At 49.2% G+C, this 26,257-nt stretch overlaps 1 protein-coding gene across 1 annotated transcript in view; it reads right to left on the bottom strand.

Moving 5' to 3' along the window:
* crip2 (cysteine-rich protein 2) overlaps positions 1-26,257 on the bottom strand; it is a 123,636-nt gene that overhangs the window by 23,723 nt on the left and 73,656 nt on the right. The window contains exons 3-5 of the mRNA XM_072487183.1: positions 6,556-6,613; positions 3,858-4,001; positions 196-264 (exon numbers count right to left, since the gene is read on the bottom strand). Of these exons, the coding sequence (XP_072343284.1) occupies positions 196-264; positions 3,858-4,001; positions 6,556-6,613 (271 nt within the window). The remainder of the gene's footprint in view (positions 1-195; positions 265-3,857; positions 4,002-6,555; positions 6,614-26,257) is intronic.

Consider the following 26,257-nt stretch of genomic DNA (forward strand, 5'->3'; position numbering starts at 1 on the left):
CCTCTCTGCCATTAAATCTCAAAGCATGGCCCATTGTTGAGCTCCAGGGTGATCAAGCTACAACCCTGCAACCTCAACTCTCCAACTCTACCATCCTGTCAAACCCATCTCTCATTGGGGAACGTGATATCATCGTCAAAGCCAGTGCCTGCTACCTGCCAGTGAACAATTGCTCATGTGATGTGTTGGACTCACCAAAGTAGACCTTCTTCCCACACCGTGGGCACATGTTGGGCTCCCCAGCAAAAGTGGTCATGCTTGATGCTGAGAAAGATTAGAACAAGGCCATTAAAGAGTTTGAAAAAGTGTGTTCAAATTAGCATACGCTTTCAACCTCAAACTTACACTTATACCGCACCGAGCAAAAATAACATCCTTGTGGTAATCTTTGTGTCGGTTTTCCAGGATGGAAGGCGTAGTGATCACAAAGACTCACAAAGCTCTTTTGAAGAACTAAACTAATTTTATTAATACTACTAAATTGAGTTTGACACTTATTCTAAATAGCAAACATACATGTAAGAATTAAACTACGCTCACTAACACTATCTCTATCTACTAACTATTATATCTTAACTAGCTCTGCAATACACTATGAATCTTGTCTTCTTCAGCTCCAATCTAATCTTCCCTTCCAAGCCCAAGAGCCAGTGCAATTTATAGTACTGTCCCTTAGCTCCCTCTAGTGGCTAGGCTTAACATAACATTAATTCTTCACATGCTGTACATTTGTATAATGTCACAATCCTCAAGGCGCTTAAAAACCTAAGAACAAATGAAATAGGAGCAGGCATAGGCCATTCAGCCCCTTGAGCGTATTCCCCTATTTAATACGATCGTGGCTGATCTTTTATCTTAATTCCATTTTCCCGTGAGCTCCCCATTTCCCTGGATTCCCTGAGAGATCAAAAATATATTCAACAATGGAGCGGAGCGGAGAATTCCAAAGATTCCCAACCCTTTAAGTGAAGAAATTTCTCCTCATCTCAGTCCTAAATGATCGCCCCTTATCGTGACACTGTGTCCCAGTGTTCTAGATTGCCCAACCCTGGTTCACATGGTTGTTACCAAACAAAGTCTGACGTCAAGACACCTAATGGGATAAACAAGCAGATAACCAAAAGCACCTTCAAAGGGATGGGTTTTAAGGAGTTACTTAAAGGAAAAAAGGGTGCAATTCTCCAGGGAAATCTTTAAGCGTGTTCTTCGCTGGGAAACAAGGCGTGATTCCAGCCGGGTGCTTCAGCACAATCCAGGTCTCAATCCCAACAGTTAGAACATTTTTATGAGTTTGGGATAAACTGCGCCCTGAATGTGGATTTAAATATGCAAATCTTGTTTACACCCAGCGACGGTGTGAACCAGATTACACCAGCTGGAGCATCGGAAACTGTCTGGTGCCCGCCACAAATCCCGTCTCGGGCCTCCCCTGGAATTCTCCCGACAGAGCGGGATTTGAGCAGACCGCAACATGGCTGGAGAAACACCCCCCAAAAGATTAAAGACGGAATTCCAGAGTTAGGGCCAAGGCCGCTGAAGGCACAACCGGCAATGGCCGAGAGATGGAAATTCTCCAGCTGTTGGGATTCTCTGTTTAGTTGGGAACGGACCCCAGCCTGTGGGTTTCCCAGCAGCCCGGAGTGGCTTCAATGGGAAATCCCACTGACAAGCGGCAGGAGTAGAGAATCCCGCCGCCAGTGAACGGCGTGCCACCGAGAAACACGCGACTGGGGGACCGGAGAACCTGCCCAGAAATGCACAAAGGGCCTGAATTGAAGGAGTACACTGATTTTGGAGAACTATGAGGGTGGAGAAGATTACAGAGATATCGGGAGCGGAAGAATCCATGGAGGGATTCGAAGACAGGATGAAAATTTTAAAATTGAGGGACTATCAGAAAGGGGAACCAATGTACCTCAACAAGCAGCGAGCTGGTGAGTGACAGGACCGTGGTGTGAGTTAGGCTACAGGCTGCAGGGTACACTCCTGTCACAAGTTGCAGTGATTTCCTACATAATAAATGTTAATGTCTATTCTAGGTTTCCATAGCAACTCAGGAATTTCAAAACATGAAGCCAATCACACAAATAAATAAAGGAGCCTCTCACTGCAGTGACAGTGCATCCTGGACTTTCATCATTCATTATTCATCTTGCTTTTGATGCTCAGAATGGGGTCACTAGGCTGGAATGAAAACAAAGCTACTGTTTGGGTTATATGAGAAGCTAGAGATAAACAGGACAATCACCGAAGGCTGGATATACTCAGCAAGTTGCTGAGAGAACAAAGAACAAAGAACAAAGAAAAGTACAGCACAGGAACAGGCCCTTCGGCCCTCCAAGCCCGTGCCGACCATGCTGCCCGACTAAACTACAATCTTCTACACTTCCTGGGTCCGTATCCCTCTATTCCCATCCTCTTCATGTATTTGTCAAGATGCCCCTTAAATGTCACTATCGTCCCTGCTTCCACCACCTCCTCCGGCAGCGAGTTCCAGGCACCCACTACCCTCTGTGTAAAAAAACTTGCCTCGTACAACTCCTCTAAACCTTGCCCCTCGCACCTTAAACCTATGCCCCCTAGTAATTGACCCCTCTACCCTGGGGAAAAGCCTCTGACTATCCACTCTGTCTATGCCCCTCATAATTTTGTAGACCTCTATCAGGTCGCCCCTCAACCTCTGTCGTTCCAGTGAGAACAAACCGAGTTTATTCAACCGCTCCTCATAGCTAATGCCCTCCATACCTGGCAACATTCTGGTAAATCTCTTCTGCACCCTCTCTAAAGCCTCCACATCCTTCTGGTAGTGTGGCAACCAGAATTGAACACTATACTCCAAGTGTGGCCTAACTAAGGTTCTATACAGCTGCAACATGACTTGCCAATTCTTATACTCAATGCCCCGGCCAATGAAGGCAAGCATGCTGTATGCCTTCTTGAGAGAGAGGGAGAAAGAGAGAGGGATGGTAATAGAGAGATTGACATTTCAGGCGGAAACCTTTCATCAGCCTGGTTACTGCTAGGGGTAGAAACCCATTGTTCGGATGGACCCAAATAGGCAGTGGCAAATAGTTTAAAGTCAAATATACAAACTTCTATCAAGACAGTTCATGGGGGTTATTTAGAAGAGAGACTTGCATTTCGACACCGCCTCTCACAACCTCAGGATGTCCCAAAGCTTTTTACAGTTAATGAAACAGTTTTGAAGTGCGTTCGCTGTTGTAATACAGGTAACAAGGCAGTCGATTTGCACACAGAAGGCTTCCACAAACAGCAAATGTGATAATGACAAAACAACCTAATGTTGACTGAAAGATAAGTAAATATTCCATAGAATCCTCACAGCACCGAAGGAGGCCATTTGGCCCATCGAGTCTGCACAGACCCAACCAAGAACATCCTACCCAGGCCCACTCCACCCCCCTATCCCCGTAACCCCACCTAACCTGCACATCTTTGGACACTAAGGGGCGATTTAGCCTGGCCAATCCACCTAAAATGGTGGATTGGATGGGCCCAGGATACAGGCAAAAACTCATACTCTTCTAAATACTTCCATGAGATCTTTTATGCCCATCTAAGACGGCGGCAGGGCCTTGCTTTCATGTCTTATCTGAAAGACGGCTCTTTCGACAGTGCAACATTCCCTCAGCACCACAGTGGAGTGTCAGGCTGGATTATATGCTGAAATCTCTGGAGTAGATTTGGAACCCACAACGTTCTGACTCAAGGGAGGGAATGTTGCTCACTCAGCCAAGGCTGACCACTTTTAATTGCACGGAAACCAAATTGTAAACTGCAGCAAAGACATTGAGGCTGCAGGCTATGCACTACAACTGAAGCCCTGATCCTTTTACCTTTGCTCGGGCCCTTAGGCGGGGCTGTGGTTTTCGGCGCCGCTGACTTTGGAGTTTGATCCTCAGGAGCCGTGACCGGTTGTGCATTGGAGGCTGGCGGAGGCTGATCGTAGATGAAGGAGCCAAAACCTCCAATGTTCACGCCTGAAAACAAGAATGTGAAACAACGTGAGCAAACCCTGAGTAGCTCCAACCAGAACACTAATGGCCTACCATGTTATTTTTCACAAGACTACACAACCTTGGCTTGTATTCCCCTCAGTTTAGGAGACTGGCTCGTCTGATAAAGACATTTAAATTATGTAGCTATTTGTTAGGTTAGATGGAAGAGAAATTATTTCCTCTGGTGAGGGAGTCCAGACCAAAAGGAACATAGCCGAAAAGATATAGGCTGTTTCGGGGCGAGGTCAGTAAGCACAACCTGACACCAAGCACAGCGGAAATCTAGAACTCTCTCCCACAAAGATGTTGGGGGTCAATGGTTGTTAAAATTCAGATTGATGGGTTTCTGTAAGAAAAAACCCCACAGAAATCCAACCCCCCCCCCTTCCCCCCACACACACACACATATCTGATCGGAATACACGATCGGAGCACAGTGGAAACTGATTCAACCTTCAGCACAGGAGGGAGTTATTCAGCACATCACGTCCAAAAGGGCTGTCTGATTTAGTGCCACTCACCTCCTCTTGCCTCACAACCCTTCAAATGTATTGTCTTCAAGTATATGCCCAATGATTTAGTAAAAGTTCCAACAGAATCTGATCCATCACAGAATAAATACAGCACAGAAGAGACCCTTCGGCCCATCGAGTCTGCACCGACGCTTGAAAAACACCTGGGGCGAGAGGTCGGAGAATCGCCGGGGGCGGGCGTGAATCCCGCCCCCGCCGGTTGCCGAATTCTCCACCACCGGAGATTCGGCGGGGGCGGGAATCACGCCGCGCCGGTTGGCGGGCCCCCCCCCGCGATTCTCCGGCCCGGATGATCCGAAGTCCCGCCGCTAAAATGCTTGTCCCGCCGGCGTAGATCAAACCACCTACCTTAACGGCGGGACAAGGCTGCGCGGGCGGGCTCCGGGGTCCTGGGGGGGGCACGGGGCGATCTGGCCACGAGGGGTGCCCCCAAGGTGGCCTGGCCCGCGATCGGGGCCCACCGATCCACGGGCGGGCCTGTACCGTGGGGGCACTCTTTCCCTTCCGCCTTCGCCACGGTCTCCACCATGGCGGAGGTGGAAGAGACTCCCTCCACTGCGCATGCGCGGGAATGCCGTCAGCGGCCGCTGATGCTCCCGCGCATGCGCCGCCCAGAGATATAATTTCCGCGCCAGCTGGCGGGGCACCAAAGGCCTTTTCCGCCAGCGGAAATTCGTCCGGCGCGGGCCTAGCCCCTTAAGGTTGGGGCTCGGCCCCCAAAGATACGGAGCATTCCGCACCTTTGGGGCGGCGCGATGCTCGACTGATTTGCGCCGTTTTGGGCGCCAGTCGACGGATATCGCGCCGTTTCCGGAGAATTTCGCCCCTGACCGGTCTACCTAATTCCATTTGCACCTGACCAATAAACTTGAATGTTATGACAGTGTTCACCCAGGTACTTAAAAAAAAATCTAGAGTACCCAATTCATTTTTTCCAATTAAGGGACATTTTAGCGTGGCCAATTGACTACCCTGCACATCTTTGGGTTGTGGGGGCGAAACCCACACAAACATGTGGAGAACGTGCAAACTCCACACGGACAGTGACCCAGAGCTGGGATCGAACCTGGGACCTCGGCGCCGTGAGGCAACAGTGCTAACCACTGTGCCACCGTGCTGCCCATATCCAGATACTTTTTAAAGGATGCGAGGCAACCCGCTTGACCACCCTGCCAGACAGTACATTCCAGACCATCACCACCTTCTGGGTAAAAATGTTTTTCTTCAAATCCCCCCATAACCTTCTGTCCCTCACCCTGAACTTGTGCCCCCTTGTAACTGACCCTTCAATTAAGGAGAAAAGCTGCTCCCTATCCACCCAGTCCATGCCCTTCATAATCGTGTACACCTCGACCAGGTCGCCCCTCAGTCTTCTCTGCTCCAGCGAGAACAACCCAAGCCTATCCAACCTCTCTTCATAACCTAAATGTTCCATCCCAGGCAACATCCTGGTGAATCACCCTTAACAACTCTGTGTGATGACATTTTTATTTTATCATAGAGTCCCTACATTGCCCATCGAGTCTGCACCAACCCTTTGAAAGAGCACCCTACCTAAGCCCACTCTTCTGTCCTATCCCCATAACCCCACCCAACCTTAGGACACTAAGTGGCAATTTATCATGGCCAATCAGCCTAACCTGTACACCTTTGGAGTTTCTTTCTAACTTGTCTGCCAGCTATTTTAAGTGATTAACCCTGGTCACTGACCCAGTAGCAACTCCAAAAGGGAGTTGGATAAATACTTGAAGGACAAAAACTTACAGGGCTATGAAGAAAGAACAAGATGCGAAACCAATAGTATAGCCCTTTCAAAGAGCGAGGTGTGATGGGCTGAATGGCCTCCTTCTGTACTGTGAGATTCTACGATTCCAACATTGGTTTCAAATACTGGACAAAGGAATTTTGTAAACCCATTAAACAGGTGGCCAACAATGGATACTTGACACCCTGGTCTCTGGCTAAGTGACAGCTTCCTGCTGGGAGCACCCATTCATTCTCACCTTTAGGTCCAAACAATGTTGCATAGCAAGGTTTGTGGCAGTATGGCTTATCATCATGCTGTAGAACAGGGAGAGAGAGATATTTAGTGAGGAATAATTCAAACAGCATAACATTTGTTCACAATGTAGCAGAGAACAAAGAAATATGCAAAACACGACTCTTGATACAAGACAAAATAAATAGATCAGTAAATCATAGAGAGAATTCCAGGAATGAAGCATGTTGTCCTGATTCACCTATGTACAATCTAGGATCATTGCATTATCATCCAGCGTTGCAGCATCGCATTCACACCACCTGGAATTGCAGCATCGCATTTACATCACCCAACATTGCAGCATCGCATTAATATCTCCCGGCATTGCAGCATCGCATTACCAACCAGCACTGCAGCATCGCATTACCACCCAGCATTGCAGCATCGCATTAACACCCAATGCTGTAGCATCGCATTAACATCACCCAGCATTGCAGCATCGCATTAACACCCAATGCTGTCGCATCGCATTTACATCACCCCACATTGCAGCATCGCATTAATATCTCCTGGCATTGCAGCATCGCGTTACCAACCAGCACTGCAGCATCGCATTACCACCCAGCATTGCAGCATCGCATTAACACCCAATGCTGTAGCATCGCATTAACATCACCCAGCATTGCAACATCGCATTACCACCCAGTGCCGCAGCATCGCATTAACACCCAGCGCTGCAGCATCGCATTGACACCACCAGGAATTGCAGCACCGCATTAACATCACCCAGCATTGCAGAATCACATTGACATCATCCAGCATTGCAACATCACATTAACATCACTCAGCATTGCAGCATCGCATTGACATCACCAAGCATTGCAGCATCGCATTGACATCACCCAGCATTGCAACATCGCATTACCACCCAGTGCCGCAGCATCGCATTGACACCCAGCGCTGCAGCATCGCATTGACACCACCAGGAATTGCAGCACCGCATTAACATCACCCAGCATTGCAGAATCACATTGACATCATCCAGCATTGCAACATCACATTAACATCACTCAGCATTGCAGCATCTCATTAACATCACCCAGCATTGCAGCATCTCATTGACATCACCAAGCATTGCAGAATCACATTGACATCATCCAGCATTGCAACATCACATTAACATCACTCAGCATTGCAGCATTTCATTAACATCACCCAGCATTGCAGCATCTCATTGACATCACCCAGCATTGCAGAATCACATTGACATCATCCAGCATTGCAACATCACATTAACATCACTCAGCATTGCAGCATCGCATTGACATCACCAAGCATTGCAGCATCGCATTGACATCACCAAGCATTGCAGAATCACATTGACATCACCCAGCATTGCAGAATCACATTGACATCATCCAGCATTGCAACATCACATTAACATCACTCAGCATTGCAGCATCGCATTGACATCACCAAGCATTGCAGAATCACATTGACATCACCCAGCATTGCAGAATCACTTTGACATCATCCAGCATTGCAACATCACATTAACATCACTCAGCATTGCAGCATCGCATTGACATCACCAAGCATTGCAGCATCGCATTGACATCACCAAGCATTGCAGCATCGCATTGACATCACCAAGCATTGCAGCATCGCATTGACACCACTCGGCATTGCGGCATCACATTAACATCACCCAGCATTGCAGCATTTCATTAACATCACCCAGCATTGCAGCATCGCATTGACATCACCAAGCATTGCAGCATCGCATTGACATCACCAAGCATTGCAGCATCGCATTGACATCACCAAGCATTGCAGCATTGCATTGACATCACCAAGCATTGCAGCATCGGATTGATACCACTCGGCATTGCAGCATCACATTAACATCGCCCAGCATTGCAGCATCGCATTAACATCATCTGGCATTGCAGCATTGCATTACCACCAAGTGCCGCAGCATCGCATCATCACATTAACATCACCCGGCATTTCGACATTGCATTACCATCACCCGACATTGCAGCATCACATCGTTCACATCACCCTGCCTGGCAGTGAGGCAGATTCTGAGTGTGTGGGAGTGAGGCTGGATGGGAGAGTTGGAATAGTCTCTTCAGTGGCCACAATCCCACAGCATTATGGGGCATACATTTCTGCAAAGGTTTAAAATACCAATTTTCCTTTGAGAGGATTCTCCTGATCAGCAACCATGACGTGAACAGAAAGTCCTGGGATCTGCGCCCCAGCTTAATGTTTCTAAGCTGTATCCACACTAACATGCCTGATCTGATCAAAGGACCCGTAATCCAATGCTTCAGTTTTGTCGTGCACAGGTGGAGTTGGCTGTTACAGGCCACAGAGACAGTGTGACTCCATCCAAAATGTGTTCACAGTGAAGACCAAGTACAAGAATTTGTAAAATGCATCTCAAATTTCCAGAGACATCACCCCAAAATCCCTTAAAAGGGCCCCAGATTCTCACAGCACAGATGGAGGCCTTTCAGCCCATTGTTCCTGAGCTGACTCTTTGCAATCTAATTAGTCCAACTGCCTTGTTCTGTCCCCTTGGCCCTCCAATATTTTTCTACGCATTGAAAGTTACTGTTCGCAACTTTCCACCATCCTTTTGGTATGTGCCTTCAATATCACAACTCAATGCATAAAGAATAGTCTTCTAATCTCTCCTCCACTCCTTTTGCTAATAATCTTAAATTTGTCTCCTCTGGTTATCAAACCTCCTACCAGCGGAAATGGATCAAATAAGGAGAAGCTATCAGAATCCTTTATAATTTTGAGGGCAGCAGTGGGTTAGCACTGCTGCCTCACGGCGCTGAGGTCCCAGGTTCGATCCCGGCTCTGGGTCACTGTCCGTGTGGAGTTTGCACATTCTCCCCGTTTCTGCGTGGGTTTCGCCCCCACAACCCAAAGATGTGCAGGGTAGGTCGATTGGCCAGGTTAAATTGCCTCTTAATTGGAGAAAATGAATTGGGTATTCTAAATTTTTTTTTTTTTAAAGAAAAAAAAAGAATCCTTCTTAATTTTGAACACCTCGATTGCGCCCCTGAATCTTCTTTTGCTCGGAGGAAAAGCAATCCCAACTTCTCCTGTCTCTGCATATGACTGACGTCCCTCATTAGAGCAGTGATTTAAAAATCATGGACTGTAAAATGCTTCGAGTCACGAATCGTGCTACATAAAAGCAACTCTTTTTCTCATTCCTGGAGCCATCTAGTAAATCTCCTCTGCACCCTCTCCATATCCTTCCTAAAGTTCGGGAATCGGACACAATACTCCAACTGGGACCTAACCAGTGATTTATAAAGGTTTAGCAGAACTTCCTTGTTTTTGTACTGTTTGCCTCGATTAATAAAACCAGATGGTTTTTAAACAGAATATAACATATCCATCTGTTCCTCTACACACTGTAACCTTGAAATTGCAGATGGTGGGATTAATATGTAAACTACATTCCTTCATGTGCAGTGTTAACTCACTTAAAATAAACAGCAAATGCTAGCGATAAAAATCACTGTCCAAGGATTATCACATGACTGAGTTAAACTATCATTCACTCACGGTGCCCAGAGAAATTCCTGGACTGCGTTACTTGTAAATAGCTACAGCACATTCATCCAGAACTCTCTGTACCCATTTAATACTTGTGTTCACAGATATTTAGTCTCCTTAATCTTTTTAAAAAAATATATTTTATTCAAATGTTTTCGGTCAAACAAGAAGAGTACAGGATTTTCCCCTTTTTACAACTTTAAAACAATATAAATAATAATGACCGTTTTTTAACAAATAAATAATATATTAGCTAAACGGCAACTGCCAACAACAAAATAATAACTCTCCAAAACAATGAAGTCCCACACGCCATTATAAATAGCTAATATACAAACAACTATAGGAAACCCCTGAGGGCCCGTGTTGGCCCTCCCCTCCCCCCCTCCCCCCCGGGTTGCTGCTGCTACCTTCCCCATTTCCCTTATCGTTCTGCGAGGTAGTCAAGGAACGGTTGCCACCGCCTGGTGAACCCTTGAGCCGAACCTCTTAGTGCGTACTTTATCCGCTCCAATTTTATAAACCCTGCCATGTCGTTTATCCAGGCCTCCACGCCCGGGGGCTTAGCTTCCTTCCACATAAGCAATATCCTTCGCCGGGCTACTAGGGACGCAAAGGCCAAAACATCAGCCTCTCTCGCCTCCTGCACTCCCGGCTCTTCTGCAACCCCGAATATAGCCAACCCCCAGCCTGGCTTGACCCGGACCCCCACCACCTTCGAAAGCACATTTGCCACCCCCACCCAGAACCCCTGTAGTGCCGGGCATGACCAAAACATGTGGGTGTGGTTCGCTGGGCTTCCCGCGCATCTCCCGCACCTGTCCTCCACTCCAAAAAATCTACTTAACCTTTCTCCAGTCACATGCGCCCTATGTAGAACCTTGAATTGTATCAGGCTGAGCCTGGCGCATGAGGACGAAGGGTTTACCCTACTTAGGGCATCTGCCCACAGCCCCTCCTCGATCTCTTCCCCCAGCTCCTCTTCCCATTTTCCCTTCAGCTCATCCACCATGATCTCCCCCTCGTCTCTCATTTCCCTGTATACATCTGACACCCTACCATCCCCCACCCATGCCCCCAAAATCACCCTGTCCTGAATCTCTTGCGCCGGGAGCTGCGGAAATTCCCTCACCTGTTGCCTCGCAAAAGCCCTCAGTTGCATATACCGAAATGCATTCCCCGGTGGCAACCCATATTTTCCCGTCAGTGCTCCCAGACTCGCAAACGTCCCGTCTAGGAACAAATCCCTCAATTGCACAATTCCTGTTCTCTGCCAGACTTTAAATCCCCCATCTATCTTCCCCGGGACAAACCTATGGTTGTTCCTTATCGGGGACCTCCCCGAGGCACCCGTCACTCCCTTATGTCGTCTCCACTGCCCCCAAATTTTCAGTGTTGCCACCACCACTGGACTTGTGGTGTACTTTTTTGGGGAGAACGGTACAGGCGCCGTCGCTAATGCTTGCAGGCAGGTTCCCCTACAGGGCGCCATCTCTAGTCTTTTCCACGCCGCTCCCTCCCCTTCCCCCATCCACTTGCATACCATTGATATATTGGCGGCCCAATAATAATCAATTAAGCTCGGCAGTGCCAGTCCCCCCCTATCCCTGCTACGCTGCAGAAACCCCCTCTTCACTCTTGGGGTCTTCCCAACCCACACAAAGCTCATAACGCTCTTATCCACTTTTTTGAAAAAAGCCTTGGTAATCATCACAGGGAGGCACTGGAACACAAAAAGAAATCGCGGAAGGACCACCTTTTTGACCGCCTGCACCCTACCCGCCAGTGACAGGGGCACCATGTCCCATCTCCTAAAATCCTCTTCCATCTGCTCCACCAATCTTCCTAAATTAAGCTTATGCAAGGTTCCCCAGTTCCTGGCTATCTGGATCCCTAGGTACCGAAAATCCCTTGTTACTCTCCTCAGCGGCAAATCATCTATTCCCCTGCTCTGTTCCCCAGGGTGCATCACAAACAGCTCACTCTTCTCCATATTCAGTTTATATCCCGAAAATTCCCCAAACTCCCTGAGTGTCTGCATTATCTCGGGCATCCCCTCCACTGGGTCCGCGACATACAACAACAAATCATCCGCGTATAATGACACCCGGTGCTCTTCTCCTCCCCTAAGTACTCCCCTCCACTTCCTAGAGCCCCTCAGCACTATGGCCAGTGGCTCAATTGCCAACGCAAACAGTATCGGGGACAGGGGACACCCCTGTCTTGTCCCTCTATATAGACGGAAGTAGTCAGATCTCTGCCTGTTTGTGATCACACTTGCCACCGGGAACCTATATAAAAGCTGAACCCACCCAATAAACCCCTCTCCAAATCCAAATCTCCTCAACACTTCCCACAGGTAATCCCACTCCACTCTATCAAATGCTTTCTCAGCGTCCATCGCCACCACTATCTCCGCCTCTCCCTCCGGCGGGGACATCATCATCACACCTAGCAGCCTCCGTATATTAGTGTTCAACTGTCTCCCCTTAACAAACCCAGTTTGATCCTCGTGAACCACCCCTGGGACATAATCCTCTATCCTCGTCGCCATCACCTTGGCCAAGAGCTTGGCATCTACATTCAGAAGGGAGATAGGCCTGTAAGACCCGCTGTCCCTCTTCAGGAGCAACGATATCGTCGCCTCCGACATCGTCGGGGGCAACGTCCCCCTTTCCCTGGCCTCGTTAAAGGTTCTAGTCAGAAGCGGGGCTAGTAGGTCCATGTATTTCCTATAAAATTCCACCGGGAACCCATCTGGTCCCGGGGCCTTCCCTGCCTGCATGCTCCCAATCCCTTTTACCACCTCCTCCACCTCAATCTGTGCTCCCAATCCTGTCCTCTCCTGCTCCTCCACCTTCGGGAATTCCAGCTGATCCAGGAAATGCATCATTCCCTCCTTCCCTTCCGGGGGTTGAACCTTATACAGCCTCTCATAAAATGCCTTAAACACCCCGTTCACCCTCTCTGCTCCCCGTTCCATCTCACCCTCCTCGTCCCTCACCCCACCTATCTCCCTCGCCGCCCCTCTCTTCCTCAATTGTTGGGCCAGTAACCGGCTCGCCTTCTCTCCGTACTCATACTGTACACCCTGTGCCTTCCTCCATTGTGCCTCTGCCCTTCCCGTGGTCAGCAAGTCAAATTCCGTATGCAACCTTCGTCTTTCCCTGTACAGTCCCTCATCCGGAGCCTCTGCATACTGCCTATCCACCCTCAAAATTTCTCTCAACAAACGCTCCCTCTCTTTACTCTCTTGTTTCCCCTTATGGGCCTTTATGGAAATCAGTTCCCCTCTGACCACCGTCTTCAGTGCCTCCCAGACCACTCCCACCTGAACCTCTCCATCATCGTTAATCTCCAGGTACCTTTTGATACATCCCCTCACCCTTACACACACCCCCTCATCCGCCAACAGTCCCATATCTAATCTCCAGAGTGGGTGCCGTTCCTTTTCCTCTCCTACTACCAGGTCTACCCAATGTGGGGCATGGTCCGAGATGGCTATGGCCGAATACTCCGTCCCTGTCACTTTCGGGATCAGTGCCCTTCCCAGGACAAAGAAGTCTATCCGAGAATACACCTTGTGGACATGAGAGAAGAAGGAAAACTCCCTACTCCTGGGCCTAGTGAATCTCCAGGGGTCTACTCCTCCCATCTGCTCCATGAAGTCCTTAAGCACCTTGGCCGCTGCCGGCCTCCTCCCTGTCCTAAACCTGGATTGGTCCAGCCCTGGATCCTGCACCGTGTTGAAATCTCCCCCCATTACCAACTTTCCCGCCTCCAGGTCCGGGATGCGCCCCAGTATACGCTTCATGAAGTTTGCATCATCCCAGTTCGGGGCATATACGTTCACCAGAACCACCGCTTCCCCTTGTAATCTGCCACTCACCATCACGTATCTACCCCCACTGTCCGCTAGTATGGTCCTCGCCTCAAACACTACCCATTTCCCCACTAATATAGCCACCCCTCTCTTTTTCGCATCCAAGCCCGAATGAAATACCTGTCCCACCCATCCTTTACGTAATCTTACCTGATCCGCCAGTTTCAGATGCGTCTCCTGTAGCATGACCACATCTGCCTTTAATTTCTTTAGGTGCGCGAGTACCCTTGCCCTCTTAATCGGCCCATTCAGCCCTCTCACATTCCACGTGATCAACCGGGTCGGGGGGCTCCTTACCCCCCCCCATGTCGACTAGCCATCCCCTTTTCTAGACCAGCTCCTCACCCGGTTCCCACGTTCCCGTTTGTCCCCCCGACGGTGTCCTCCCGTCCCGACCACCCCGCCCCATAACAGCTCCCCCTTTCCCTTAGCAGCAGCAACCCAGTTAACCCCCCCTCCTCCCCCTCCGCTAGATCCCTTTCTAGCGTAATTGCTCCCCCCATGTTGCTCCCAGAAGTCAGCAAACTCTGGCTGACCTCGGCTTCCCCCGTTTATCCTTGGCCCCCCATTGTGTGAGGCCCCCTCCTTCCTGCGCTGCCTTTCCCACCGCAATTACCATAGCGCGGGAACAAAGCCTGCGTTTTCCACTCGGCCCCGCCCCTAATGGCGCAGCTCCCTCTCTTCTTCCCCCTCTCCTTCCCCACCGGCGCCCACAGTTCACCATACCCCCCCCCCCCCCCCAACGAGGGGAATAGAGAAAATTTCCCCCCCCTTCCCCCTTCCCCGTCCCATACAATCCCCCCACTACTTTATTACAGAAACTCTTTCTCTCTCCAGTCTAGTCCAACTTCTCCTCTACAATAAATGTCCACGCCTCTACTGCCGTCTCGAAGTAGTGATGTTTACCTTGGTGTATAACCCACAGTCTCGCTGGCTGCAGCATTCCAAATGTAACTTTCTTTCTATGTAGCACCGCCTTGGCCCGATTAAAACTCGCCCTCCTTCTCGCCACCTCCGCACTCCAATCCTGGTACACGCGGATCACCGCATTCTCCCACCTGCAGCTCCGTGTCTTTTTCGCCCATCTCAGGACCATCTCCCTGTCCTTGTAGCGGTGAAACCTCACCACTATGGCTCGAGGTATCTCTCCTGCCTTTGGTCTTCGCGCAAGGACTCGATATGCTCCCTCCACTTCCAAGGGGCCCGTCGGGGCCTCCGGTCCCATTAACGAGTGAAGCAATGTGCTCATATATGCCCCGTCGTCCGCCCCCTCTGCACCTTCGGGAAGACCCAAAACTCTTAAGTTCTTCCTCCTCGGGTTATTCTCCAGGGCTTCCAGCCTCTCTACACACCTTTTATGCAGTGCCTCGTGCGTCTCTGTCTTCACCACCAGGCCCTGTATTTCATCCTCATTCTCGGCAGCCTTTGCCTTCACATCACGAAGCTCCAACTCCTGGGTCTTCTGTGCCTCCTTTAGCCCTTCAATCGCCTGTAGCATCGGTGCCAACACCTCCTTCTTCAGCTCCTCCACACAGCGCCGCAGGAACTCTTGCTGTTCCGGGCCCCACACCGAACGGCCTCCTTCCGCCGCCATCTTGCTTCATGCTTCCCTTCCTTGCCGCTGCTCCGGAGGGTCCTCTGCAATCCAGCCACTACTCTCTTCTTTCTCCATATATATCCGGGGGGATTCCCTTCTATTTCACCGCACAATGGTTTTAGCCATCAAAAATTGCCGTTGGGGCTCCTAATAAGAGCCCAAAAGTCCGTTCCAACGGGAGGTGCCGAAACGTGCGACTCAGCTGGTCATCGCCGCACTCGGAAGTCTAGTCTCCTTAATCTTAACCTGTACCTGTCAAAAGTATTTCTTTCACACATCAGATTTCATCCCTTGTGCTGAAGATGTTTGTTACCTTTGCTCTTGAAAACTTCAAGACACCATTATGTTCTTGTACACACGCCATTGGGCAGATCTCGGTTTCTCACTGTGTCCAGTTTTGGTCTCCCCACATGGTGGGTGATATTGAGGCAATAGAAAGGGCGCAGAGGACGGTCGCCAGACTACTCTCTACTTTATAGCATCTTGGTTACCCAGGTAGCTACGACACAAAAGTGTCACAGAGTCAAAGGGATGGATTTGAGCTACCGAGGCCAGTAACTGAAGTCAGGAAGTTTCCCAACTCACCAGACCCGTCTCGGTAAGATGTATCCCGGATTGCACCATTTTTGCCGAGGGGAGTAGGGGCATTGCAGAATGTAGTTGGACCTACTGACCCCAGAAGCTTAGCTTTTGGCTGCTTTCCACATTTCCCCTTCGAATCCGCAATGATGACTGCTGCCGGCATGGCCGGAAAATCCTAGCCGGGATCTTTATCAACCTGACCAACCACCTTATTTCAGAAACTACTATGGACTTGTAACAAATCACATGGGTGAGTCATGTTTGTTGCCTGTTTTTTCAAAAACAGCAAGGATCAACTCTACAGAGCCAGAGGGATTATCAGAAAGCCATCAAATCAGCTGCAGACAACTAAGCAGCAACGGTAATAAACAGCAATACCTTGAAAGTAGGGGAAGGACTCTCTCCAATCTGTTCCGCTGTAAAGCACACCTGAGAACTGACTCCTGGAAATTAAAGGTTAGGTGGATTGGACATGCTAAATTGCCCCTTAGAGCCCAAAGGTTAGGTGGGATTACAAGAATGGGACGGGGAGTAGGCCTAGGTAGGGTGCGGTATCTGAGGGTCGGTGCAGACTTGATGGGCTGAAAGGCCTCCAATTGCACGGTAGGGATTTTATGATTCTATGAAGAAGCCTCAGAACCTCCTGAAAATCCTCTGCTTATAGGTCCTTCACTTCAACTAAAAGCACCAACTCATCTAAGAAACTATAGGCCTGCCATGAAAGAGAGACCGAGATAATTATATAGTATAATCGTATTATTTTTATCTTCATCTGTATCTAACCCTTGCGTAAGTGATTATTGTGTATGGTTTGAGTGAGTGAAACATCACCACATTTTTAAACCTCTGGGGCAAGTGTGTGATAATAAATAACATTTATTTCAAAATGTGCAGAACAAACTTGCTACTGGAATTATTTAAATTGAGAAACGCAGTCTTGAGGGTAAAGAAATACACACATCATCTACTAAAGCAACTGATCACGGACAATAAGAAAACACAAATTCTGTCTGTGACAATTGTATTGCTGCAGTGATTGACTGTCCTGTATTAAAGGCAATCGATCCATTGACAAAATAGCAACAGGAGGATGACATTTGTCAATCAAGCCTGTACCATCATTCCATGAGATCATAGCTGATCTGTGGCCTAACACCACGGGTGCGATTCTCCGACCCCCCACCGGGTCGGAGAATTGCCAGGGGCTGGCGTGAATCTCGCCCCCGCCATGTCCCGAATTCTCCGCCACCAGAGATTCGGCGTGGGCGGGAATCGCGCCACGCCGGTCGGCGGGAATCGTGCCGGTCAGCGGGCCCACCCCCGGCGATTCTCTGGCCCGCGATGGGCCAAAGTCCCGCCGCTGTCAACCATCTCCAGCCGACGTGGATTAAACCACCTTGTGAACGGCGGGACAAGGCGGCGCGGGCGGGCACCGGGATCCTGGGGGGGGGGTGCGGGGCGATCTGGCCCCGGGGGGTGCCCCCACGGTGGCCTGGCCCGCGATCGGGGCCCACTGATCGGCGGGCGGGCTTGTGCCATGGGGGCACTCTTTTTCTTCCACCTTTGCCATAGTCTTCACTATGGCGGAGGCGGAAGAGACCCCTTCCCCTGCGCATGCGCGGGGATGACGTCAGCAGCCGTCGCCCGGCCAAAGGCCTTTCCCGCCAGCAGGCAGAGTGGTAACCACTCCGGCGTGGGCCAAGCCCTCACCTTGAGGAGACTTCCGCACCTTTGGGGCGGCCCGACGCTGGAGTGATCCGCGCCATATTTGGCGCCGGGTAGCGGACATCGCACCAGTTTGCAGAGAACCCCGCCCCACATGCATGCATTTATCCCATTTGCATTCAATCGTTTGGTTAACAAAAACAATGGGCCGAAGACTCGTCCATTGATTTTAAAACCTTCGAACACTAGACCTCATTATACTTTCTAATAGCAGAGCAATATTTTCACACAATGTGATTGCGTTAGTGGCATGAGGCACTTCCCTGTCTCTAAGTGGTTAACATCTCTCTATGCTGTTCAGCTACACTGGCAGGTTTAACATATTGTGGATTAGTCCTGTCAGAAACATTGCAAGGAAGGGCTTAAGAATGCCAAAACTAATATTATAGTAGGGATTGGAAACACATGCCTTCCATTACTAAATACTGCAACAGCCCAGCAATCAAGCAGCTTCTCTTCCTGATATCCTGGGGATTTAGTCCATTTATCATTGGCACAGCGAGATACCTAGGTAACATGATAAGCAAGGAGGCATGAGAAGACGGGTGAACCATTCGAACCCTCTGCTCAGCGAAGGAACTTGACAGTACCCAATACAGTCAATCATCTTAACTCACAGTGACCAGCAGACCACCAAGTCCAACTTCAGATACACACATTAGAAGCTTCTGCACCTCTGGGAAGACTGTCAGTTTCTCTGCACTGACACCCGAGCTCCAGTTCAGGTTCTGCGTTGGGTCTTTGAAGGGAACCAGCCTGCTTCATAATTAGACAGGCCCAGTCAACAGAGACCTCAGAATATCCCATTGCCTTTTACCTAGCCCACCAATGTCCCCCTGTGTGCCGATTACCCACAAACCCCTCATGGCTTCCATTCAGCAGTCACCCAATTTCCTCCAATTCAAAACAACCACCTGCCTTCCTCATATTAACAGAAATGACCCTTTACAGAGCGGGCAGGAAAGAAATGATAGTTAAGGGGTGGCAAATGAAAAGACAACAAAGAAATGTTTTAAGAATTGGCTCGTGAAGGGAGAAAGTAGCTTCCTAATACTTGCTCTTATTGGTAACACTTTCATAAATACACAGATTTACACAGCATTTACAGCAGAAAAGTTGAGATAGAAGATTAGCCATGATTGTATTGAACAGCAAAGCAGGCCCGAGAAGCTGCTTGGCCTATTCCATCTCAGATCATAGAAACACGCCATTTAGTCCAACTGGTTGATACCAATATATACGTTCCATAAGAGCCTCCTTCCTGTCCTCACCCTATTATATCCTTCTATTGCTTTCTTCCTCAAGTGTTTATCTCGCTTGCCCTTAATTTATCTAAACTATTTGTTGCAAACACACTGGGTGGGATCTTCCGGGTGTTCACACCGGGGGAATCTTCTGCTCCCGCCGACGGTGCAACCCCGGCGCAGGTTTCTCGGCTGCATGGAGTGGATTCAATGGGAAATCCCATTGACAGCGGTGGGACCAGAAGATCCCACCACCAGCCAACGGCTGGCTGCCTCCCACTGCCGAGAAATACGCCTCAGGGAGGCCCGAGAACCTCACCCATTCTAATCACCCTCAGTATAAAGACATTTCTCCTGAATTCTCTATTGGATTTATTAGGTGACCATCTTAAATTTAAAGCCTCCCCTCTCCCATTTACTCTATGTCCACCCTACCAAACCCTTCATAGGTTTTTAATGGTCTACAGACCACCCTTCTCTTTCCAAAGAGCCCCAGCCTGTTTAGCCTTTCCTAGTTGTTGTAAAATGACCAGCTATTAGCACTGAATGGTCAATAATCACATCCAAATCTGTTAATTGGCACATAGAGGGCACTATTCTCCCCCCCGCCACACGCCGGGGGGGAGAACCGCTAGGGGGGCCGCGCGAATCGCGCCACGCTGCCCCGACCCCCGCACGCGATTCTCCCACCACTCGGAAACCAGCAGCGCACGATTTGCACCGGGCCGCTCGGAGAACCGGCGAGTGGCGATTATCCGGCCCGGATGGGCTGAGCGGCCACTAAGACACGGCAGGTTCCTGCCGGCGCCGTCAATCCCTGGTTGCTGCCGACGGGAAGTCTGCGGGAACGCTGAGGGGGCAGCCTGTGGGGGAGGGAGGGGTGCTCCTTCACGGGGGTGGCCTCCGATGGGGTCTGGCCCGCAATCGGGGCCCACCGGTCGGCGGGCTGGCCTCCCCCCCCCGGGCCTACCTCCTTCCGCGCGCGGCCCCAGAACACTGGCGCCATGTTGGTGAGGGGCCGGCGTGCGTAAGACGTTCCCCGCGCATGCGCAGGATTGGGCTGCCCCAACTGCGCATGCGCGAGTTGGTGCGGCGCCGCGTAAGGACGCTGGAGCGGCGTGAATCGCTCAGTGCCTTGCTGGCACCCTGTGAGGGCCAGAATAGGTCGTGCCCGGGCCCTGTTCGCGCCATTGTGAAACGCGACGGCGTTCACAACGGCGTGAACATTTGGCCTCCAAATCGGAAAATCCCCCCCCATAATATTTACATTTACATTTAATAGTTTATCATCACAACATACATCTCACACATTAGATTCTCAGCCCCAGGCCAAAGCTCATTCAATTGATTTCTGGGCAGCACGATGGTGCAGTGGATAGCACTGCTGCCTCATGGCGCCGAGGTCCCAGGTTCGATCCCAGCTCTGCGTCACTGTCCCTGTGGAGTTTGCACATTCTCTCCATGTTTGCGTGGGTTCCGTTCCGAGACCCAAAGATGTGCGGGGTAGGTGGATTGGCCACGCTAAATTGCCCTTAATTGGAAAAAATGAAATGGGTACTCTAAATTTATATTTTAAAAAATTAATTTCTTTACCTCCCTTTGAACAGGTCAAATGGTACCGAGGTTGGTGTCATTCAGCATATATGATAATTTCAACAGATGCATTTTCTAATTGTTTGTAGTGAAGGAATGGGAGGTCGGTGACTGTAATGAAGAAATGGGAGGTCTTTGATTGTAGTGAAGGAATGGGAGGTCAGTCATTGCAATGAAAGAACAGGAGGTCAGTGATTGTAATGAAGGAACGGGAGGTCAGTGATTGTGGTGAAGGAATCGGAGGTCCGTTATTGTAATGAAGGAATGGGAGGTCAGTGATTGTAGTGAAGGAATGGGAGGTCAGTGATTGTAATGAAGGAATGGGAGGTCAGTGATTGTAGTGAAGGAATGGGAGGTCAGTGATTGTAATGAACGAATGGGAGGTCAGTGATTGTAATGAGGAAATGTGAGTTCAGTGATTGTAGTGAAGGAATGGGAGGCCGGTGATTGTGGTGAAGGAATGGGAAGTCAGTGATTGTAATGAAGGAATGTGAGGTCAGTGATTGTGGTGAAGGAATGGGAGGTCAGTGATTGTAATGAAGAAATGCGAGTTCAGTGATGGTAATGAAGAAATGGCGGGTCGGTGGTTGTACTGAAGGAAGGGTAGGTCAGTGATTGTAGTAAAGGAATGGGAGGTCAGTGATTGTAGTCAAGGAATGGGAGGTCAGTGATTGTGGTGATGGAATGGGAGGTTGGTGATTGTAATGATGGAATGGGAGGTCGGTGATTGTGGTGAAGGAATGGGAGGTCGGTGATTGTGGTGATGGAATGGGAGGTCGGTGATTGTAATGAAGGAATGGGAGGTTGGTGATTGTGGTGAAGGAATGGGAGATTGGTGATTGTAATGAAGGAATGGGACGTCGGTGATTGTGGTGAAGGAATGGGAGGCTGGTGATTGTAATGATGGAATGGGAGGTCGGTGATTGTGGTGAAGGAATGGGAGGTTGGCGATTGTGATCAAGGAATGGGAGGTTGGTGATTGTAATGAAGGAATGGGAGGTCGGTTATTGTGGTGAAGGAATGGGGGGTTGGTGATTGTAATGAAGGAATGGGAGGTCGGTGATATGGTGAAGGAATGGGAGGTCAGTGATTGTAATGAACGAATGGGAGGTCAGTGATTGTAATGAGGAAATGTGAGTTCAGTGATTGTGGTGAAGGAATGGGAAGTCAGTGATTGTAATGAAGGAATGTGAGGTCAGTGATTGTAGTGAAGGAATCGGAGGTTAGTGATTGTAATGAAGGAATGGGAGGTCGGTGATTGTAGTGAACGAATCGGAGGTTAGTGATTGTAATGATGGAATGGGAGGTCGGCGATTGTCGTGAAGGAATGGGAGGTTGGCGATTGTGATCAAGGAATGGGAGGTTGGTGATTGTAATGAAGGTATGGGAGGTCGGTGATTGTGGTGAAGGAATGGGAGGTTGGTGATTGTAATGAAGGAATGGGAGGTCGGTGATTATGGTGAAGGAATGGGAGGTCGGTGATTGTAATGAAGGAATGGGAGGTCGGTGATTGTGGTGAAGGAATGGGAGGTTGGTGATTGTAATGAAGGAATGGGAGGTCGGTGATTGTGGTGAAGGAATGGGAGGTTGGCGATTGTGATCAAGGAATGGGAGGTCGGTGATTGTAATGAAGGAATGTGAAGTCAGTGATTGCGGTGAAGGAATGGGAGGTCGGTGATTGTAATGAAGGAATGGGAGGTCAGTGATTGTAATGAAGAAATGTGAGTTCAGTGATTGTAGTGAAGGAATAGGAGGTCGGTGATTGTGGTTGATGGAATGTGAGGTCAGTGATTGTAGTGAAGGAATGGGTGGTCAGTGATTGTAGTGAAGGAATGAGAGGTCAGTGATTGTAGTGCAAGAATGGGAGGACAGTGATTGTGGTGATGGAAAGGGAGGTCGGTGATTGTAATGAAGGAATGGGAGGTTGGTGATTGTAATGAAGGAATGGGAGATTGGTGATTGTAATGAAGGAATGGGAGGTCGGTGATTGTGGTGAAGGAATGGGAGGTCGGTGATTGTGGTGATGGAATGGGAGGTTGGTGATTGTAATGAAGGAATGGGAGGTCGGTGATTGTGGTGAAGGAATGGGAAGTTGGCGATTGTGATGAAGGAATGGGAGATCGGTGATTGTAATGAAGGAATGGGAGGTCGGTGATTATGATGAAGGAATGGGAGGTCAGTGATTGTAATGAAGGAATGGGAGGTCAGTGATTGTAATGAAGGAATGGGAGGTCGGTGATTGAGGTGAAGGAATGGGAGGTCGGTGATTGTGGTGAAGGAATGGGAGGTTGGTGATTGTAATGAAGGAATGGGAGGTCGGTAATATGGTGAAGGAATGGGAGGTCGGTGATTGTAATGAAGGAATGGGAGGTCGGTGATTGTGGTGAAGGAATGGGAGGTCGGTGATTGTGGTGATGGAATGGGAGGTTGGTGATTGTAATGAAGGAATGGGAGGTCGGTGATTGTGGTGAAGGAATGGGAAGTTGGCGATTGTGATGAAGGAATGGGAGATCGGTGATTGTAATGAAGGAATGGGAGGTCGGTGATTATGATGAAGGAATGGGAGGTCAGTGATTGTAATGAAGGAATGGGAGGTCAGTGATTGTAATGAAGGAATGGGAGGTCGGTGATTGAGGTGAAGGAATGGGAGGTCGGTGATTGTGGTGAAGGAATGGGAGGTTGGTGATTGTAATGAAGGAATGGGAGGTCGGTAATATGGTGAAGGAATGGGAGGTCGGTGATTGTAATGAAGGAATGGGAGGTCGGTGATTGTGGTGAAGGAATGGGAGATTGGTGATTGTAATGAAGGAATGGGAGGTCAGTGATTGTGGTGAAGGAATGGGAGGTCAGTGATTGTGGTGATGGAAAGGGAGGTCGGTGATTGTAATGAAGGAATGGGAGGTTGGTGATTGTAATGAAGGAATGGGAGATTGGTGATTGTAATGAAGGAATGGGAGGTCGGTGATTGTAATGAAGGAATGGGAGGTCAGTGATTGTAATGAAGGAATGGGAGGTCGGTGATTGAGGTGAAGGAATGGGAGGTCGGTGATTGTGGTGAAGGAATGGGAGGTTGGTGATTGTAATGAAGGAATGGGAGGTCGGTAATATGGTGAAGGAATGGGAGGTCGGTGATTGTAATGAAGGAATGGGAGGTCGGTGATTGTGGTGAAGGAATGGGAGATTGGTGATTGTAATGAAGGAATGTGAGGTCAGTGATTGTGGTGAAGGAATGGGAGGTCAGTGATTGTGGTGATGGAAAGGGAGGTCGGTGATTGTAATGAAGGAATGGGAGGTTGGTGATTGTAATGAAGGAATGGGAGATTGGTGATTGTAATGAAGGAATGGGAGGTCGGTGATTGTGGTGAAGGAATGGGAGGTCGGTGATTGTGGTGATGGAATGGGAGGTTGGTGATTGTAATGAAGGAATGGGAGGTCGGTGATTGTGGTGAAGGAATGGGAAGTTGGCGATTGTGATGAAGGAATGGGAGATCGGTGATTGTAATGAAGGAATGGGAGGTCGGTGATTATGATGAAGGAATGGGAGGTCAGTGATTGTAATGAAGGAATGGGAGGTCAGTGATTGTAATGAAGGAATGGGAGGTCGGTGATTGAGGTGAAGGAATGGGAGGTCGGTGATTGTGGTGAAGGAATGGGAGGTTGGTGATTGTAATGAAGGAATGGGAGGTCGGTAATATGGTGAAGGAATGGGAGGTCGGTGATTGTAATGAAGGAATGGGAGGTCGGTGATTGTGGTGAAGGAATGGGAGGTCGGTGATTGTGGTGATGGAATGGGAGGTTGGTGATTGTAATGAAGGAATGGGAGGTCGGTGATTGTGGTGAAGGAATGGGAAGTTGGCGATTGTGATGAAGGAATGGGAGATCGGTGATTGTAATGAAGGAATGGGAGGTCGGTGATTATGATGAAGGAATGGGAGGTCAGTGATTGTAATGAAGGAATGGGAGGTCAGTGATTGTAATGAAGGAATGGGAGGTCGGTGATTGAGGTGAAGGAATGGGAGGTCGGTGATTGTGGTGAAGGAATGGGAGGTTGGTGATTGTAATGAAGGAATGGGAGGTCGGTAATATGGTGAAGGAATGGGAGGTCGGTGATTGTAATGAAGGAATGGGAGGTCGGTGATTGTGGTGAAGGAATGGGAGATTGGTGATTGTAATGAAGGAATGGGAGGTCGCTGATTGTGGTGAAGGAATGGGAGGTCGGTGATTGTGGTGATGGAATGGGAGGTTGGTGATTGTAATGAAGGAATGGGAGATCAGTGATTGTGGTGAAGGAATGGGAAGTTGGCGATTGTAATGAAGAAATGGGAGATCGGTGATTGTAATGAAGGAGTGGGAGGTCGGTGATTATGATGAAGGAATGGGAGGTCAGTGATTGTAATGAAGGAATGGGAGGTCAGTGATTGTAATGAAGGAATGGGAGGTCGGTGATTGAGGTGAAGGAATGGGAGGTCGGTGATTGTGGTGAAGGAATGGGAGGTTGGTGATTGTAATGAAGGAATCGGAGGTCGGTGATATGGTGAAGGAATGGGAGGTCGGTGATTGTAATGAAGGAATGGGAGGTCAGTGATTGTAATGAAGGAATGAGAGGTCGGTGATTGAGGTGAAGGAATGGGAGGTCGGTGATTGTGGTGATGGAATGGGAGGTTGGTGATTGTAATGAAGGACTGGAAGGTCGATGATTAAGGTGAAGGAATTGGAGGTCAATGATTGTAATGAAGGACTTGGAGGTCGATGATTATGGTGAAGGAATGGGACGTCAGTGATTGTAATGAAGGGATGGGAGGTCTGTGATTGTGGTGAAGGAATGGGAGGTCGGTGATTGTGGTGATGGAATGGGAGGTTGGTGATTGTAATGAAGGAATGGGAGGTCGGTGATTGTGGTGAAGGAATGGGAAGTTGGCGATTGTAATGAAGGAATGGGAGATCGGTGATTGTAATGAAGCAATGGGAGGTCGGTGATTATGATGAAGGAATGGGAGGTCAGTGATTGTAATGAAGGACTGGGAGGTCGATGATTATGGTGAAGGAATGGGAGGTCTGTGATTGTGGTGAAGGAATGGGAGGTCAGTGATTGTGGCGAAGGAATGGGAGGTTGGTGATTGTAATGAAGGAATGGGAGGTCAGTGATTGTAATGAAGGAATGGGAGGTCGGTGATTGAGGTGAAGGAATGGGAGGTCGGTGATTGTGGTGAAGGAATGGGAGGTCGGTGATTGTGGTGAAGGAATGGGAGGTTGGCGATTGTGATCAAAGATGGGAGGTCGGTGATTGTAATGAAGGACTGGGAGGTCGATGATTATGGTGAAGGAATGGGAGGTCAGTGATTGTAATGAAGGAATGGGAGGTCTGTGATTGTGGTGAAGGAATGGGAGGTCAGTGATATTGGTGAAGGAATGTGAAGTCGGTGATTGTAATGAAGGAATGTGAAGTCGGTGATTGTAATGAAGGAATGGGAGATCGGTGATTGAGGTGAAGGAATGGGAGGTCAGTGATTTT

This window comes from Scyliorhinus torazame, chromosome 2 (genome assembly GCF_047496885.1).
Source record: "Scyliorhinus torazame isolate Kashiwa2021f chromosome 2, sScyTor2.1, whole genome shotgun sequence".
In the NCBI taxonomy this organism is placed as follows: domain Eukaryota; kingdom Metazoa; phylum Chordata; class Chondrichthyes; order Carcharhiniformes; family Scyliorhinidae; genus Scyliorhinus; species Scyliorhinus torazame.